Source organism: Podarcis tiliguerta (genome assembly GCF_965153285.1).
Source record: "Podarcis tiliguerta genome assembly, chromosome: 12".
Taxonomy (NCBI): Eukaryota; Metazoa; Chordata; class Lepidosauria; order Squamata; family Lacertidae; genus Podarcis; species Podarcis tiliguerta.
In genome coordinates this window covers 3,126,923-3,140,916 of record NC_139545.1, presented here as the reverse complement: position 1 = coordinate 3,140,916, position 13,994 = coordinate 3,126,923, and the positions used below count along the sequence as shown (strand labels likewise).

The 13,994-nt window shown below is 40.5% G+C and overlaps 1 protein-coding gene across 1 annotated transcript in view; it reads left to right on the top strand.

Annotated features, from left to right (window-relative positions):
* HECW1 (HECT, C2 and WW domain containing E3 ubiquitin protein ligase 1) overlaps positions 1 to 5,770 on the top strand; it is a 188,722-nt gene extending 182,952 nt beyond the window's left edge. The window contains 3 exon segments of the mRNA XM_083407000.1: positions 758 to 872; positions 2,613 to 2,811; positions 5,308 to 5,770. Coding sequence (XP_083263126.1) covers positions 758 to 872; positions 2,613 to 2,811; positions 5,308 to 5,419 — 426 coding nt within the window. The 3' untranslated portion in view covers positions 5,420 to 5,770.
* The last annotated feature ends 8,224 nt before the right edge of the window (positions 5,771 to 13,994 follow it).

The window sequence follows — 13,994 nt, the reverse complement described above, 5'->3', positions numbered from 1 at the left end:
ACATGTGGCCCCTTCCACATCAAATGCTGCTGCCAGCTCAGTGGACATTGCAGTGTGGGTGTGCCCTGAGATGTCTTTCTTCTTATGCACATATATCTTTGCGCTGGAACATTGTATGACTATTCTCATTCTTTCTCTTCTATTTACATCTTCTATTTTTACTGGCCAGCATTGTATATAGCGGGGGAAAACTGCAAAATTTATTTAGCAATATCTGATCAGCATAACCACCCAGAGGACTCAATTAATTGGCCATTATTACAGATGTTAAAAGTAAATAAATATGCCTTTGTTGATGTAGTACATTAGGGGGATTGGGAAATACTGCATGAATAAGTTGATAATGTTGTTCGGGGCGGGGAAGCTGTAGGTAACTTAGGTCACTTCAAGATGATCTGTTTAATGAACATTCATCCTGACTTGTTTGTGGGGAGATTGGACAACCTTGCATCAATAAAGCATTGGTCCACACTTTTCAGTCCATTTCCTCATTGATTTCCTTATTACAAAACGTCTGATCTTTTGAGGAAGCAGGCTTGTTTCACAGGAGCTCCAAATCAACTCTTATTGTTCAGCCTGAATTTGTTAGTAAAGGGGAAAACTTGGTTCAAATCCTCATTGCCCAGAATGTAGTTGGCAGATATCTGCCAACATGTTTCAGCCTGCCTAAGAGCAGTCATGCCTGCTTGTGGTTTTTCACTTTGACAAGGCTTTGTATGTGTTGTACTGTCAGCTTCAACTGTGGTTTGTCTTTCAGGTTGTAGACTCAAGGCTTGTCTCCGTTTTCGACGCTAGAGAGCTGGAATTGGTGATAGCTGGCACTGCGGAAATAGACCTTAATGACTGGCGCAACAACACAGAATATCGGGGTGGTAAACTATGCAGTTGTTTTTCCTTCTCATCTTCCATTTCATGATGCTTTTGCCCTCATCCTCTTGGTGGAACTTCTCACTGTCCTCTTAAGAGAGACTGGCCCATAGACTAGGAGTTGGCACAGATGTCTAATAACACTACTGATCCACCCCCCTCCAAAAAATCCACCCCGTGGTCATACTTGGCTTGTTTGTACTTGTCCTCAGGCTTACACACACCTGCAATCACTTACAAATACTATGAAGAAAGTATACATGTATACGAGGATATTATAGGACTGCAGGGATTCATTTAATCACAGGCAGTCCTTTATGGTCCTGTAGCAATTCCAAGAATTTTTCCAGTCTCATGTACTAATATATAGGTCTACTTCTTGTTCTCGTGGGATACAACTGAGGATGTGTCCAAGTTTTAAGATGAGGATGAGCAAATCTGATATGATCACAGATAGGACACAGAATAACCAGAGAAAAAGAATGTATAGCACTGCACAATTGTTCTTGTCCTGGGAATCCTGGTCATTTAAAACTGCATCATTAGAAGGGAAATGCAGTCAACTTGCACGCATTTAACTTTCACAATCACAGCTTTACATGTTAGGCAGCCAGCCAGCACACAGTTGCACAAAACAAATGCACACAAGGCAGAGAGCTTAAAAGCGCTTTCTGTACTGGGCTTTCCCAGCATGGAAAGAGCTTTTAAACTCTCTGCCTTGCTTACTGAAAGACTTGTGTGGGCTTAGGGAGGCTCCTGCAAGATGGAGGAGTGCCAACTTGAATAAAATATTTGGGGGGGGCAGGTAAGCCCCACAAAATCAATCCCAAGACACACCATTTGAATGGTAATGCCCATCAACTGGAGCGGGGGTTGCCCCCTCAATTTTTTTATTGGGGGAGTGAAGGGACCTCAGCCCCAAGAGTTGGCTCCTTTGCTCAGATGGCTCCACGAGATCTCGCAAGAACCTCCAGAGCCCACATGAGACCTTCCCAGAGTCTGGTAAGCAAGGCAGAGAACTTAAAAGCTCCCTGCTTTGCATGGAGAGCAGGGCCCGCTTAAAGCATGGGCTTAGAAAAGTAGGGGTCGTCACCCGGGGAGTGACGGGGGTGGTTCTGAGTGACTACACATGATTTCAGCTTTACGCACAACCCCAGAGATGTAACCCTTCACAATTTGCGAGCCTACTGCATTGATATTCCTTATAACTAAATTAGAGCATTGGGAGGAGTTGGCTATATACAAATGCAGTTTGCCACATTAACTATTTTTTTCTGTGTACATTGCCACTCATTTAGTTCAGTGGTTTTCAAACTGTTCCAGGGAATCTTGTGGTTCTTAGGAAGCCTATCAGAAGTTTTTACTTGAGAAGATTATAATGGCAGACATGTTTTGCTGAATTACCACTGTTATGGACCTGCCCCTGAAATGTGCCACATGAAAGTTGTTGGAAATGTTTTAGGGTGCACTTCCTATTCATTCAGTAAGGCTCAACTAAGCTGCCCACATGGCATGAATATGCACCCATCTCAGAATCCTCTGCAGGCCCAGAGGGGTTTCTTGGCAGACCAGCTGAGGTGAAAATTGTTCCCCGGAGGTAATTCTTTAGCTGTACCATTAGTGAGAGCCAAAACAAAAAAGGGAAGGCAGAAAAATCCTGTTGCTTTATTTCATCGTCATAAGCAGTTGTGGCTTCTCTTTGTATGTTTCTAACACATTTCTCATTTGCACACTTTCTGTTTTAGGTTACCATGATGGACATATCGTGATACGATGGTTCTGGGCAGCAGTAGAGAGGTTCAACAATGAGCAAAGGCTACGGTTGCTGCAGTTTGTCACTGGGACATCTAGCGTGCCATATGAGGGCTTTGCAGCCCTTCGAGGGAGCAATGGATTACGACGCTTCTGTATAGAGAAATGGGGTAAAATAACATCCCTCCCAAGGTATGCTTGCATTTTGAATAAGATCATACATGTTCTAAATGGCATTTCGTCATTTCCATTTATATCCTAGTAGCAGATAACTTTATATGATGTGCTCAGTAAAAAAGAAAAAAAAGTGTTAAAAAGAAACTTAAATGTCTCGTTTTAAAAAAGGCTCATTTTCCATTCTAAAAGTTTCATCTCTTCAGCAGAGGTTTGGGCTCTTACAAACATCTGACAGTGTCACTTAGATGTCCTAAGCTGTCATGCTTTGGGTTTCTTTAAAGACACTTTCTCTAAATACCCTCCTGGATCACAGAAGATGCATATTGAAAACCAGATTGAAAGTGATTCAAAGAAGAAGGGGCAATTGGCATTGAGGGCACAATTCAAGCAGAGGGATCCAAACTGAAATGACTGCAAGTGATTTTATCTGTAGCTCTCACATCTTACTCTCATCCGTCTTCCAAGGAATTGAAGTATGCTCTTTTCCTCAGCCTATGTCAGGATGCTGCCATATATATAACAGAGAAAGTCCCTTGTTTGCACCCTCAGGCCTTTGGAGAACAGACAAATAAAAATAAACTTAGAAGAACCTCTGCCCAATTCTTTCCATTCCCCCTTAGTCTTCCACTTTGTCATCTTTTATTTTAGCATTTGTATATATTCATTAGGATAGCTTAAGAAGAAAATGGGCTACAGGAACTTGTAGCATTCTGATAATATTTATCCAGTTTCATTATTCCCTGTTATCTGCTTATTGAGAAGCATGCAGAATAGGCAGGTTAAGAACTATTTTGGTGCCTGTGGCAGAAAATTCAAACGGTATACCACAAAATGGTTAAATATATATATATATATCTACTTCTTCATTTCCATTTCTCTCTCTCTCTCTCTCTCTCTGTGTGTGTGTGTGTGTGTGTACACACACACACACATGGATATAAATGGAAATGAAGAAATACGTATAATACATACACAAAAGCTAAATCATTTAGAACTTGATGCCATTTAAAGGTATCCCAGAACCTGCCACTTGAGGTTGGCAGAGCTGGCTCTGCAAAACAATGATTTGCCCAGCACACTTGGTACCTGTACAACTTGTGGCAAACACATAATGTGGCTTTTGATTCTGCTAGGTGCTCACAACTCTGGCGCCACACTTCACAACCTTTGTTTTAGTCCTATAATTAAAGGGAAAGACCAGCTATGCCACATGCCAGGAATATCTCCACCTGTGGTAGATTCACTATAATTAAGCTAAGGACATATTTGGGAGGAGGGGGAAGAGCTGGTACAGCTCCAGAGGGTGGCAAGATTGGGGATTTGCCAGACTCCAAGACCGACAATGGGCTGCTTTCCCAAAAGCAAAATGCCTTTCCCTTTCCATTCTCACAAAGCACCCAAGAAGGTTGGAGGTGGCATGAAAGAATTCTCCATTTCTTCCATGTTCAGGGGGCCTTTGTGGGTGTCTCAGTCAAGAGCCCTCAAAATCTTGAGCATCAGAAATGGCCTCATTTCTGGAAACACCAGATTCAAGTAATGATTAATGTTCAGGCAAAACCTGCCACGTTTCTGTGTGTCCTTTTTGGAGGAGGAGAGCCAGAGTATAACTGGAATCAGTCTGAATCCACCTGAGAGACTGGATCAAGCCTTTCAAGAGGAAAAAAAGCCTTTGAATCAGCAACAGCCCAAACTGAGTTCCTTTCAGGACACTCTCCAAGGACTAACCATTCCCCCAAAGCTTTTGAGAAGTGCTCGTATTTTTCAGAAAATGTACTAATTACACATTGTTAAAGTTTCCTGTAGAAATCTACTGCAATTAACTTGCTGGGTAGAAGAAAGGAAAGATTTAGAGTTTTAGAAAGATGCCTCGGGCTTTTGGCCTGCCAAATACTAGAAAGGTAATTGGCCTCTTTCTGCTTGCCTAACTTGTTCTCCTAGATAAGATTTATGAATTTTATTCAGCTAGACTGAATATATTAATATTCACTATCTTATGTTCATCTGCTAAATAACTGAATTCTTTGCAAAATAAGCTTTCGCTACAAAATTAGATCTTTTAGACTTTCCCACATATGTGGTTTAGCCACAGAAGCAAAGAGTGACTTTCTCATTCTTGAGTAGAAACATATTCCTGCAAGTTTCTTGTCAGATTATTGTGAGGTGTTAGAGCACTACGGTTTTGCCCTGGGATGCTGGTGAAGCTCACTGAGGACAGCTCCAGATTTGGGCTTTGGGTGCTTGTAATACTTATCGCAAACAAGAGGTAATGAACTGGATGAGGGTGAATAAATTGAGTCTCAGTCCAGGCAAGACACAGATACCATCCGTATGTGGTTCGTCCACCATGACTAATGATTCAACCTCTTCTTACGCCCAGGGGTGGCTACAAAAGTTGTGGGATTCCAGCTCCCATCACCCCTCAGGTAACATGACTAGTAGTCAGGGAATATGCAAGGGGTTACATATTTCTATTCTTTAAAAACTGTACCCACGGTGTTCTTTCACTTTCAGGGCACATACATGTTTCAACCGCCTGGATCTTCCTCCCTATCCATCCTATTCTATGCTATATGAAAAGCTGTTGACAGCTGTTGAAGAAACTAGCACCTTTGGACTTGAATGAGGACATTCAGACTTTTTGACTGTGTTCCTGGTCAGTAACATCACTACTTTCCCGTCTGCCATATGATTTTGGTTTTCTGTGTTTTATAATCTGGGAAAAAACATCGGGATTGACAAAAGCTGTGCATGAAGAACAGCCTTCCTTTAAGAACTAACCTTCATGCTTTCATCTTTGATTTCCAATGGACAACTCACCTGTATGCAATATAAAAAACCCTATCTCAAGGTCTCTGTATATCTCCACATACCTCCATTAGTAACAAAGAAAATATGAATGCAAGTTATGCTACACTTGACCAAATGTTAATAAATGTTTACTCCCACCTACGTTGATTAAAAAACAACAACAAAACATCAAGCATTCCAAGCTTTTATATGCACATCTTTTCAGGATTAAACACACTGTTAATATTGCATCTTAACAGCTGTATCTGCTGATGGGAGATGGCCAAGAGTCTTGTCATTCATCTTTGATTTTCTTGTACATATCACACAAAGGTGAGATAGCACCTATGAGCAAAACTGTTTTTGTTTTGTTTTTTAATACAAGAACTCATAACCCAAATCAACTACATCAGCTGGAGCTGGGCCAGGCCTAAGGTGTAGATAAGACATTCACAACAAAACAAACCTGTAGTGCAAAGCAGAGTGTGCCTGTGATTGTTGACAATTGTTGATTGCCAGAACAGGAAAGAACTTGCACTGCAGAGGCACTGATGGGAGGTAGTGTAATGACAACACCCATGAAGCACCCAAGAAGGATATTTTATTATACAGCATAATAGACAACATCACCTTACCTAATTAATGTACATAGCAAAAGTGACAGGAAGAATAACCCTCTTTCTTCCTAATATTTTCTGGTTCTGCTAATTGATTTCTTGTTTTTTGATGTTTAAATACTTCCTTACAGAAAAGAAATATAGACAATCTTGCACCCTGTAATGGAAGCAATTACTTATTTGAGGCATATTGATCGACACAGAATTGTGGTTTTTGTTTCATTTCTCTTTGATCTCAAATCCTCCATAATTGCGGAATTGGTTCTACGTAAAGGGATTTAGTTAGTGAAGCTGCAGAGAATGATGGTGCTGAGGCAATATGAATGACAGCATTGTCTGCATTGCTGTTGGGGTTCCTAAAGCACCATTTGTCTACCAGGCACATTAGTTATTAGTGAATTGTAAAGTTTGGCCTCTTTTGTAACCAGATGGAAAAATTCATGGCTTAACTTTGAGAACTGTGCCTTCCGTTGCCAAAATCAAGACAGTAAAACACGTTGGAACATGCATACTTTGATGGGTACTGCTGAAAGTAAGGGGATGGGGTGGGAAATCAGCCTTTTTTGAGCTGAGCCAGATCTGAGAATAAGGCTGGAATCCTGCATGCAATTACATGGGAGTAATGTCCAGTTAACTCAGTGGAACTTACTTCTGAGTAAGCATGCTTAGGATTGGGCTGCATGTGTATTTTGTCTCCATCAAGAGTAGTCCTTATTTCTATGCAGTCTTTTTAAAAAATCAAGACAGTGTAAGTTGTTAAGCATGTATGTGATCACAGCAACAAAGAGATAATAAGAAATGGTGCTTAGTTATATGCTGTCTCTGAAAAGGGACCGATCCTCCTCTTCTTTTGCCCTAGGGTGAGGTACAAGTATTGTGCTTGTATGCTGTCCTTTTCTCTCACTGTGGAAGAGATGCTAATACACACGGTCACTGCCCTTAACTTCTAAGTGTGGTAAGGATAATAGGATAAGTATGTGGATAGTTGAGGCTCCTGAACTCCAGTTATGCTCCCTCACTTATCCTAGATGTGATCCTCTGGTTATGTAACTGATGCATATACCCAACAAATTCCAAAAATTAAAAAATGAAGTGACACAGTACTGATATCCCAATATTTAGCAAAGTGATGTGGCAGTCACTTCCATAAGGTTGCTTTTCTGTTTAGAAACCTAAACCTATGCTCAGACAGGAAACATTCTCAGAATAGTTCCCCACCCAAATCAGGAAAATATAACTTTTAAGGTAAACCACAAAAAATTGACCTAATTTTAAAAAAATTATGGGCAATTTAGAATCCAAAGTTTATAACTTTTAGGTTTGGGTAAGAGAAATTTAAGGACATTTGTACATCTCTCATTTGTGCTTAACTGTGGCTGGATCATGAATGTTCTTTTTGGGAACATTTACACTCTTCAAAGAGGAAAAAATGGACAAAACAAAAGCCATGGGACCTGGGAACAAGTAGGTATATGAAGAACAGATACTCATTACTGGTTTGGGTGTTGAGCTGGGCAGTAGATGGCCTGGTGAATGCCGGCTATTTTAGCTGATATGAAAACTAACCTAAACTAATCTGTGTTTGTGTGATGAATCCTTTATTAGGCAAACACCTGATAAAGGTTTGTTCATTCATCACTACCATATTGTGGCCTTATTCACACGAAACTTTAAACCATTGTTAAACTAAACTATGGTTTAAAGGTGAATGAGCAGCATCCTGCTGCATGCTGCTGAAACTGCAGCCACTTTACTCCTCCCCAAGGTGAAATCTTACCTTACGTTAAATAATCCACTCTAGCATTTTAGATTGAAATGCCAGTTTCAGTAAAACCAATTAATTTGGAATCAGTTGACATCATTACATTTTTCATGTCCATATCAACTGCATTTAATATACATTTTACAAACACACACTATACCGCGTATATTACTGGTTGGATACAGGCTTAGTCATGCTTAGAACAGACTCATTAGAAATAATGGTAGTCCCATTTATTTCAATTGGCCTATGCTACATACGACTAAGTCAGGATCCAACTCCATAATTGCTGTAGGAAGCCTCTAAATAGATGAGTGTTCAAGCAGCCTACCAAACAGAACTTGGAATGCAATTTCCACTCATTTCAATGGAGCTTCTTTGCATGCCTCTCGAAAACAAATGGAGGTTCCTGAAATATTAACCTAAAAGCAGTTGTCCAATATACAGCCTCTGCAATCCCCTGTGCACAAAATCTTAGGAAAATCATTGTATCTTGGGCATGTGTACATGTATTTAAAATTACAGCCAATGTCACTACAAAGTCATATGTATGGTGTTGAAGATGAGGTATCATCTTTATCAAGAAATGGAATGGAACATAACTAGATAAGGTGCAACCATCTGACTGGTTTAGTTTGAGGTGGGCCAAATATAACAGTACTATATACCAAGAATTAAAACAACATCCTTTATTTATAATGCTGTATAGTCAGGATTTTTAAAACTATTTAAAAACTATATTTTATTAAAAAGTAAACTATTTTTTGTAGAGTGGTGAAAGAATTTGTATATGCAATGAAGGCATCTGAAGCAAGAGTGATGCTCAAAATGTCACTATACAGTTATGTTCCAATGCCAGATATAGTCTGGGAACTGAAATAGGATATAGGTAGCTTTGGATTTGGCCCCCGGAACGTTTGTCTGTTCCTTCCTAGGAAAACACATTGTAGATTTTGTTCTCTAAATCTCAGGCAAAGGCAGTGCTGTAAATAATCCAGACAGGAAGCATTCTTCTTCATATCTTTCATTTTTCATGACACCTAAACAAATCCATTTTTCATCTGTTCCACAGTATGGGCTTCTGTCAACTCATTACAGTATTAAAAACTACTTATCTGTCCAGTTTATCATCATCTATTTCTTTTTATACATTTATGCATTGGATCAGAGGTGCCGACTTGACGAAAATATTGGGGAGGCAGGTAATCCCCACCACGGAAAATCAATCACTTGACATGGTGCAGGCAAACCATTTGAATGGCAATGCCCATCAACTTTGGGGGGAGGCTACCCCCCTCAAATATTTTATCGGGGGGGGGGCGAAGACCTTTTGGCCCGTAGGAGTTGGGTTTTTTTTCCAAGTCAACACTGCATTGGACAGGCTCCCCTATGCAAGAGACTAAACAGCAGAGGAGAAAGGCTGAGAAATTAGCTTGGGGAGGAAAATAAATTAATTTTAAGAAGAAGAGGAGGGCAATCTTTAAGATTCCATTTTGCAGGTGACAAAGAATATATTTGTGGATTTAGGACCCAGATTATCACAATCTGGAGAGATTGCATTGAAAAGTGCAGGTATATCATTCTGGGACCCATTCAGAGCAGCATGTAAGCTGCTCCCCTGTGACACCTGTCTCATTCTCGGGGGGGGGGGGGTTGCATTAATGAAGTAACCACATGGGTGGAGCCAATCTCATGAGTCTTGACCTACCATGGGAGTAGGCAATATCGGAAAGTGGTTTCCACATCAATCATGTGTACATGCAAATATTATCAAATGAAGAGGAAATTCACACCTTGTTATATATATATAAAAGGGGGAAAAATTGTCCGGTAGCACCTTAGAGACCAACAAAGTTTGTTCTTGGTATGAGCTTTCATGTGCATGCACACAAAAAGCTCATACTAAGAACAAACTTAGTTGGTCTCTAAGGTGCTACTGGACAATTTAATTTATTTTATTTTTTATATATTTCTACTGTGTCAGACCCAACACCTGAATCTAATACCTTGTGATGTCATTCAATAGACTATTTGGTCCAAGCCCTTTCAAGTCTCAGAGCAGACACCCAGCTAATGCCACTTTATTTATATAGCAGTCCAGGTTCTGCTTGCAACACAAACTCAAACCCTGCTGTCCTTAGTACAATTGATAAGATTCATTTTCCTTTCTTGTAAACACTAGCTTCATTTCCCCACATTACTGTCTGCATTTATTTTAACTATACTGTAATTTCATGTTACTAAAACAATTTTTGTTTCTATTTAGCCATTTTCAAGTTTGCTTTGGTGTGATGATTCCACAAAGTGGATTTTACCCAGTTTCCCACTGCACGGTCATCGTTTCTGCATTAATTCATTGGGGGTGGGGGGGAGGAAGGGATCAGCATCCCAACTTCATTCAAGTGCCAATGAAGTTTTAGTAATGGAGAGAAAATTTGGAGTTCACAACCAGGTTGATTCTTTTCTTTTCTGCAGGTCTCATCACAAGAAAAGCTTGGCATTGCTACAGTATGAGACTTGTTGTTTAATCCTAAATGCATTAATCTGAAATCCCCACATATTAATTTGGATAAATTCAAAGCATATATGTTAAGATCATAATCTAAAGCCATGGACACGCTTAACTGGCACTAAATTTACGGAAAACAATGGGATTCTTTCCACAATCACATAAGGTTGTTGGAAGGCAATCCCATTTCAGTTAAGAGAGTTGTGGCTTTAGAATTCTATTATTCATTTTTCAGTGAACTATCTCTGCCCTAAATTAAATCCTAGGCTTTCTGAAGTCAACAGGACCACTGCCATTAATTTCAACAAACACATATCAGGAATGAATTCCCAGTGGAAATCGAACCTGTTCAGTCATACATATACCAACAAATCTTTCTACGTTAAAGATGGTGCTTTTTACAATTATTCCTCTTGCTGTACCTCAGTGCTTAAAAAATTGACTGCAATATGCCACAAATCTGGGATAGCATTTCCAAGTTATTATGTCCCAAAAGGTTGTATTATTTTCTCCCTAGCACACCATAGTTCCTTTGATCAAGTCAACAGGTGTCTGTAGATAGTAGATACTAGCTATAGTCAATATTGAAACATTAGCTGAATTCCCTGCAGCTTCCAGTTTACCTAAAACCAAGTGTCTATTATGGTTTCATTAAAGACTTCATACAAGTCAATGGCAGGAAAGGTCCTCATTACTGGGCTAATTTTGCTTATATTGACAGGAAAATGTCACATGATACTCAGGCTTCGCTTTCTATTCAATCATATCACTGTAAAGGAATGTCAATAAAAAAATCTCTTTGTTATGGCATCAGGTGGTGTGGTTATTAAGAGTTTATCTTCTGTGGCTTGCTTTGTGAAGGGGCCTGTTCTATGCCCTCTTGTTTGATAGAATCTCATTCTTTAAAGCAGGTGTTACATTACCTAAAGCAGGAAAGTCTAACATTTTTGACCTGAGGGCTGCATTCAACTTTGCCAACTCCCTGGGGGACCATATGGCAGTGTGGGGTGTGTGTGCCCCACACTCTTGCATACATACACCCCGGACACACATCCTCTCTCCCCTTAGCAGATCTATGCTTTTCCATTAATCAGATGGCCAATCTGACGACAGAGAGGAAGCAATTAGCATCCCTATCAGCATGCTGAACTGGGTGGAGGTTAAGGCTGTGCCTCCTTTATGTTTTCCCCTCTTTATGGCTGTTACTGCCAAAACTGGTATGGTATTAGCAGCCATAAAAATTTTACTTGGGGGCCTGGTGAGGTTAGTCTGCTAGATGCTTTCAGTAAATGACTTATTGATGATGATGATGATATTTTAGAATTGAATGTTGCATTTTCCATTGTGGGGCATCAGTAATCAAACCATACCACCAGCATAAATCTATTGATTTAAATAGGAATTAGATCTGTGCTTTGAGAAAAGACTGTAGATGAAATCAGTGTTGCACTTCAGATGTAATATGGTTTGTTGCAATTTGAGTCAGGAAGGGGATTTCCTCGTCTGTGACAAATTATGTAAATCACCCAATCTACAATACTAGAGGTTCAACAGAGGTTAATTCAGGGGTCAGCAACCTTTTTCAGCAGTGGGCCAGTCCACGGTCCCTCAGACCATGTGGTGGGCCAGACTATATGGGGGGGGGGGGGGATGAAAGAATTCCTATGCCCCACAAATAACCCAGAAATGCATTTTAAATAAAATGACACATTCCACTCATGTAAAAACACGCTGATTCCCAGACCGTCTGTGGGCCGGATTGAGAAGGCGATTGGGCCGCATCCGGCTCCTGGGCCTTAGTTTGCCTACCCCTGGGTTAATTTGTCCCTGAAACACCAGGTACTACCCATGCTTTGTACCTTAAAGAGACAGAGCTTTATACTTTGCAAATTGCACAGTCTCTCAAGGCCGACACAAAAATCAGGCTGTCATTTCAGTGCATACAAAACGTAAATCAGAAAGGACGTTCTCCACAGCAAAACACTAGAGGCCATTGTCCTCCACTCCACAGCTTTCTGTACTGCTTGAAAGCCAAGTATGTATCACTGAGGATAATGCATTCAAAAACATCAGTCTACAACTGCAGGAGGCGAATGGAGTTAGTCCACATATCTGCCAACACTATTTGAATATGAACAATTCAGTATTCCTCTAAATTATAAGCAAACCACAGATGCAAGAAGGAAGATTAGCGCCCCTCACTGCATCACAGGAATCCTCTAGCGACTGGCTTCCAAGCAGGTAAAATTCTGCTTGCAAAGAGGAGCTAAACTCATAGTACATGGGGAAATATGTACATAGTATGGTTTTCCAACATCTGAACTTCCCAAGAGCACCTGTACCATTTAACATTAAGAAGAAGGTGTCAATGCTTTTTCCTGTCGCTGCCACTGCTAAGAAACCATCTCCACTAAAGCCGCCTCAGCACACAAGAGAGCAGTCCACAGGCACAGTGGCTGCTGCGCAATGTCTTCAGGTTTGTTTGTTTCACCAGCACATGCACAAATTCTTTCTGATTTTTTGTATTCTCATACTTTATTCTGCCCAATCGCCTACGTTTCTCACCAGCATGTAAAGGGACAAGGCACAGAAGAAATCAAAGTGTCTAACTTACTTTTAATGAATCATGAAAGAGAATTTGGACAGGTGGTGAGAAAAAGTGTACCTGCTGAAATGTTCTCTCCTGCACAACACTGAAAGGTACAGGAGCTCTTTATTCTTTGGGAATTATTCACCCTACAAGTATGTGCACAGTCACCTTTCGTAAACACACCTTTCCATCCATTTCTCAGTACTGGCGAAAAGTCTGCTTCCTGACCATTCCTCCACTGCTGGGGCAGTTTAGACAACTGCAGGCTCTATCTGCACCCTACATTTAAAGCAGTGTAATATCACTTTAAGGAATCATAGCTTCCCCTCAAAAAGTTCTGGAAACTAGTTTGTTGAGGATGGTAAGAGTTGTTAGAAGACTTTTATCCTCGCAGAGCTCCAGTTCTCAGGGTGGTTTCACAGGCAATCCCTCTTCTTATAGAACTCTGGGAAATGTATCTCTGTGAGGGGAATAGGGCTCTTCTAACACCTCTCAGCACCTAATAAGTGACAGTTCCCAGGATTTGCATTGGCTTAGGCAACAGTGACAGTTTATTTTAATTATTATTAAATGTATATCCCACTTTGTCCTTCAAGGAGCTCAAGGTGACACCCATGGTTTCTCTCCCACCCCATTCCATATTATCCTTACAACTGTTGAGGTAGTCTGTGAGAAAATGACCAGGTCATTAAGTGAGCTTTGTGGCTGAGTGGGGATTTGAACCCTGGCCTCTTGGGTATGGTTACCAGATGTCCCTGTTTCCCGGGGACACTCCCTGGATTTACAAATCTGTCCCCAGGCAAAATCCATCCCCAGAATGTCCCCAGATTTCATTTAATGTCCCTGGATTTGTATTTTAAGTGTTGTAGATTTATTAGTAGGGAATGAATGTTGTGTGATTGGTTCAACGGCAAAAGACACATCATGTGGGGA